The sequence below is a fragment of the Manis pentadactyla genome, chromosome 3 (assembly GCF_030020395.1).
Source record: "Manis pentadactyla isolate mManPen7 chromosome 3, mManPen7.hap1, whole genome shotgun sequence".
Taxonomy (NCBI): Eukaryota; Metazoa; Chordata; class Mammalia; order Pholidota; family Manidae; genus Manis; species Manis pentadactyla.
The window spans coordinates 45230370-45236369 of NC_080021.1; the positions used below are offsets into that span (position 1 = coordinate 45230370).

The window sequence follows — 6000 nt, forward strand, 5'->3', positions numbered from 1 at the left end:
TTAGAGTTCATAATGCATGAGCAAAACCGAAAGTTTCTGTGATGACTGCCCTTGTACTGTTCACTATGTAACTTATTCATTATGTAAGAATTTGTTCTCCATGTAAGAACTTGTTTGTTATGCCTCAGAAGATTGGAGACTGACGAAAATTAGGCTTGGGGTGGATTAATGATTGTGCATTGAGCATTGACTCCCCTATACAGAATTTTATTGTCGTTAACAACCATTTGATCAATAAATATGAGAGCTGCCCTCACAAAAAAAAAAAAAAAAAAAGACAGACTTCCAATGGTAAAATAAATAAGTAACCGGGATGTAATGTATAGCATAAGGAATATAGTCAAGATATTGTAACAGCTTGGTAGGGTGATAGCTGGAACCTAGAATTATGTATATAAATGTTTTATCACTGTGTTGTACACTTGAAACTAATGTAATGTAATACTGTGCATCAACTACCCTTCAATAAAAAATAATTATCTAAATAAATAAATATATACTTTTATTATTGAAAAAAATAAAAATAAAAAAATAAAAAATAAAAATGTGAGTGTCATACAAGACAGGCTGTGCAAATGTTCTAGATTAAAGGACGCTGAAGAGACATGAAAACTAAATACATGATCCTAAACTGGATTCTATACAAAGAGGGAAAAAATACGACAAAGGACATTACTGGGTCATTTGACAAAACTAGAAACCAGATGGTAGATAAAATAAAAGTATTATATCAATATCAAATTTACTCAAAATTGATGATCGTACTGTAGTTACAGAGGAGAATACTTTTTATCTTTTGAAATATACATTCAAGTTTTATAGGGATAAAGTCCATGGTGTTGTCAAGTTACTCTAAAGTCATTCATAAAAGAAAAAATAGACAAAATGATAAAGCAAAAAAGGCAAAATATTAACAAGAGGGAATATGGGTATTCTTAGAGCTATTCTTACTTTTTTGTGTGAAATTATTTCCTAAGAAAAAGTTCTGTTTTTTCAATGGTCTTGGTGCTGGGTGAGTCTCTTAGCATATTTAGTGCTTAGATCCTGGTGGCACATAGTCTGTTCTTAAAGCAGTATCAAGACATGCTAACTATGACCAAGAGATTATGTCCTTTTCTGCTCAGAACTCCCAGTGGTTTCCCATTTCAGAGTACAAGTCAAAGTGATTGCAATGGTCTCTAAGACCTTATTTTTCTGGCCCAGGTACCTCTAACATAATCTCTTCCCTTGTTCTCCCTCCCCCCTCTGCTGTACCACACTGGCCACACACACTTGCACCTCAAAGCCTTTGCACTTGCTGTTGCTTCCATCCAGAATACTCCTCATCCACATATCTCACTCCCTTGCCTCCTTCATATCTTTGCTCAAATGCCACCTTCTCAGAGGTTTATCCTGACTATTCTACATAAAATAGGAATCCCTGCTATACCCAGCCTTCCCCATTCCCCTTAATTTTTTTCCACAGTGTTTGTTTCCATCTAACATATTACACAGTACTTGTTTGTTCCCTGAATGTAGGGTTTCTGTATGTTTCATTCAGTGCAATACCCTGAGACTTAAAACAGTGCCTAGCACATTTTAGACAATCAGTATTTGCTGAATGAATGAACAAACAAGACTGTAGGCAAAGCAGCAGCAAGATAATCCTACAAAGTGACAGAGAATTCAGGGGAACCCTAGGGGTTTACTTATTAAAAATGGAATTTCAATCATTTTAAAGTTATAATTAAAGATCACAATAGGGACTCTATTGCTAAACTGTGATTGACTTAAATGCTAATGTATAGTTTATACATGAAAAAGGTAAAAAAAACATAAAAATACACCAAGGAAAAATGCCAGCCTATTGGACTCTGCAGATTTATAGTATCTAACCTCAATTGTGCCCCGGTGCTATACTTACATCCTTTTATGCATTCTAGTTTGCTTCCTATCACAGTGACCAGAATAGACTTGCCAGCACTTGCCACTCACTTCAAGCCTCCACACCTCCCTGCTCCCTCACTCACGATGACTGACCTCTTCATTTCATTTACTGAGAAGGTCAAGGCCACTCCACTTTTACCTCCCTTATATCCATCCTGCATTTCAATTTGTGTTGTATCAGTACTTGGTCTTTCCATTTTCAGAAAAGGAAGGGTCTTTCCTGCCTCTGTAATTCTTTAGACAAAAGTGATTTAGCATGACCTAAGGTCTGAGTTCGCTATAATTGCCTCCATTCCCCATTTAACATTAAACTAAAAACCTCAATTTAAAAAGTGCTGTGAAACTGCTATAAGCAGTAATACTGTGATTAACCTATTCAATTAATAGACAAATGTACAATGTTAATTGCATAGTTTCATAATATTCTTAGAAAAACAACTAAAATTCCAGAATGGTATTTCCAGAAACATTAAGTTCATTAGCTAGCATTTTTTTGGGATGGGGTGGGGATTGAATTGTTAAGCCTAAAGAGCAGGAGAAATTGCCAGCAGACCTTCAACACATCTAACATATAAATTACAACTATATTTCTTTATTGTTCATCATTAAACACATTATGCCAAAATCTTTGCAAATAATTTTTAAAGATATTTTAATACCAGCCTGAGCCAGTTCCACATTAAAGGCCCTCAGTGCAAAAGCAGAGCTTCTGGATTCTGTAGGGAACAGCAGAGAACATAAATAACCTTCATAATCTCGTTTCCTATAACAAACAGGCAAAAAGAGATAGTTACTTTTCACTTTCCAAACTGCACACACAAAAATACTAACCAAATTTAATTAAAAATGAGGCTTTAACAGGCCTGAAATTTCTTATCTTTCAAAAGAATAAGAAATTGGCTTGACAAAGTTCTCACTAGCTAAGTCTGGGCCATGTGAGCATCCAAAAAATAGTGACAGATTGTAACAGGGCGCCTTAAGCCCATAACAATGTAAATTAATGAATACACAAATGGGAAGAGAAGGAAAAACATGACAACCAGTACAACGCCAACTGATAAATCTAGAAGATATAATGGAACTTTTAAAATCATCACTTGGTAACTATAGCAGTAATAACTGATTCAGGCAAAAATCATCAATGTCTTAAACTGGTAAACAGGCAGAAAGAAGTTTGACAGAAACAAGATATTTAGGGTATTGAAGTATCTCCTCACAAATTACATCTTATTAACTGATAGTCTTAAAATTAAATTTACAAGAGAGAAACCTCAAAGACATCTTCTCATGTAATAAAATGTTCACACCACAGAATCAGGATAAATCAACATCATGTGCTTCATGACACGATACTGAAAAAAGCAGAGAATCACTTCTAATATTCCTGCCAAAAATGTACAAATCACGAGGGAACATTAAATAAACCCAAATTGACAGAGATTCTGTAACTTGCCTGTTCTCTTCAAAATTTATCAAACCCATAAACAGTAAGGAGAAACTGTTCCCAGACAGCTAAGACGAAAGAGATATGACAACTAATGGCGCACATGATCCCAGATGTACGAAAGACAGAATAATCAGCAAAATCAGAGTCTGTGGATTAGATGGTAATATTTGATCAATCTTAATATCCTGATTTTGATGGTTGTACCACAGTCATATGGGAGAGAATCCTTGTGTATTAACAAATACACACCAAAATATTAAGGGGAGTAACAGGGCACCATGTCTACATCTTATTTTCAAATAGTTCAGAATGTTAACAATGAGGGAAATTTGGAAGAAGAGTATATTGGAGCTCTGTGCACTGCCTGTTAATTTTTATGTAAATTTGAAATTACTTGAAAAGAGTTAAAAAAAATAAAGTCCTCACTATGTACATTCAAGAATGACTTAAGTATAAAGTACTTAACAGACGGCCTATCAACAAAGGCTACTTACATTGTAATACACTGGAATCTCATAACAACATTATTTCCTATAAAACAGTATTCAATATAAAATGGATCCAACCTCATTCCATGGATTTACGAACTGAAGTTCAGACTACTCCCACTTCTCAACTGTTTCACATTTTGTTATGTGCCTAACAGATAACTTAAACCCTGCCGAGCCATGCCCTTCACTCCCCAACTTCCACCTAAACAATATGTGGGAAAGGAGATCATCAATATCAATCCTATCACAGGACAGCTCTCCTAAAAAATCTTACCATAAACTGTTTCAGCTACAATCAAACAGTAGAGGTGAAAACAGCTCTCTATGTCTTAAGCTTTTTTTTTGAAGTGACATAACCTCAAGATTTTATTGTCTTCATAATAAAACAAAATATGAAGCTCAGAACTGGACTACTCGCCCTTTCTCTAATTTCCTCCCAGTCAAAATGCTTGCATCTCTAAGCAGCCAGCATTCTTCTGAGATCTGCAGTTGGGCTCAACACATTCATGCCTCAGCACAATCGTCGTCGTAGTTTTAGGCTGTTTCTGGAAAATCAGCTTCATCTGCCCACCACAGTCACTCTGTCTCCTGCCGTAACACTTTTGAAGAGAATCTTGCCCTTTCTGTACTGTGTCACTTTGTGGGGCTGGTGCTTACCACACTTCCTACAGAAAGTCTGGTGGCTTTTAGGAAGGCTAATCATGTTTTCAAGAGCATTATTATCAGTTCAGAAAGAAAGAGCTGTATTTTATACCTTTAAATACATACATTTTATATTTTTATTTTACTATTAAAAGTCTCCGAACTTCAAAGGTGTTTAACACACTTGTAAGTTAATATTAAACAGTGAGAAAACACTAAATAGGAATCAAAACTACAATCTTAATTACTATCATTCAACTAGTTATTGACAGAATTGATAACAGCCACATCTATTTCCTAATTTGCAAAATGAGGCTTGATAATGTAACTGTTTCACATCTCCTAAAAATAACCAATATGTGAAGTATTTCAAGTTTCTTACATGGAAATGAAAAATGAAATGAATAAATATATAGCAGAATAGCAGCAACCTTTGGAAGATAAGATTTTCTACACAGCTAAAGGTTTTTCCCTGTTAAGGAAAAATAATTAAAATAATAAATTAAGTGAATTATAATGGCTTATATTGTATTTACTGTGCTCTTGCTTTGTGCCAGGCACTTCAAAATGCTTTAGTCTTCGTAACCCTATGGTCTGCATTTGTCCGTCACAACCAGTAATGAAGAGTAAGTAAATTTCTGGTAAATTACTTTATACACGGCCTCACATAAAGTTAGAATTCCAAGTGAGTTACTGTTTTAATTTAAATTAATTATTGGCCGCCTTTAAATTTAAAAAAATTTACGCATGCAAAACGTCTAATTAGGTAAAAATGCAAGGTCAGGCAAGGTGACAGACGGAAAAATTTTGCCGCAGTTCTGTGATCGCTGTGAAGGTTCCTGCTGCTTCGCTCCCCTCCCTCCCGGCCGCACGCGCCGCGGTACGCGAGGAAGGTGCCGGTGGGTCCGCCCCGCCGGCCCCGAGTCCCGCCGCCTTCCCCCGGCCCCTTCTTGCTCACCGCAGCAGCTCCAGGCAATAGCGGTCGGTGCCCGAGGCATCCCGCCCGCTAGCCGCGGCCACGCTCCGCCCGGACCCCGCGGGCCCCGGGAGCCGCCGCGCGCGCGCCCACAGGCCCCGGGGCGGCCGGCGGCGGCCAAGGCCGGGGAGGCCGAGCTGCCGCGAGCGGCAGGCCGAGCTGAGCACAGAGGCCGCCATGACACCGACGCGCACGCCCTACGACCCCGCCCGCCTCGCGCGGGTCCGCCCGCCCCTCCTCTGCCGGGGCTCGGAGAGGAGCCAGGGGTCGCTGTGGGCCTCTCGGGCCGGGCCGCCGCTGCCGCTAGTACCTGGTTGGTTCCAGAAAAGCCCCGCCCAAGTCAAGCCGATCCCGCCGTAGCTCTCCCCCTCCCTTCCAGATCCTTCCGAACGTGTATTTATCAAGGTAGAAGGATAGATACTATTTTGTTTGATAGCTTACTAGCTTGATTTATAACTTTAAAGTATGTGAGCCTCCTTTGGTACTCTTACTCTCAATCTCTCAAATATTAGAGTTCG

The 6000-nt window shown here is 38.5% G+C and overlaps 1 protein-coding gene and 1 pseudogene across 5 annotated transcripts in view; both read right to left on the reverse strand.

Moving 5' to 3' along the window:
* NDUFAF6 (NADH:ubiquinone oxidoreductase complex assembly factor 6) overlaps window positions 1–5691 on the reverse strand; it is a 31059-nt gene extending 25368 nt beyond the window's left edge. For 2 of the 5 annotated variants that reach the window (XM_036875425.2, XM_036875405.2), the window contains exons 1-2: window positions 5465–5690; window positions 2590–2689 (exon numbers count right to left, since the gene is read on the reverse strand). In XM_036875425.2, the coding sequence (XP_036731320.2) occupies window positions 2590–2689; window positions 5465–5661 (297 nt within the window). In that variant the 5' untranslated portion in view covers window positions 5662–5690. Of the gene's footprint in view, window positions 1–2585; window positions 2690–5464 lie in introns of all 5 variants that reach the window. The other 3 variants (XM_036875416.2, XM_036875433.2, XM_057497882.1) reach the window with 3 other exon arrangements.
* LOC118907156 (60S ribosomal protein L36a-like) lies at window positions 2696–5450 on the reverse strand (annotated as a pseudogene).
* Window positions 5692–6000: the final 309 nt, after the last annotated feature.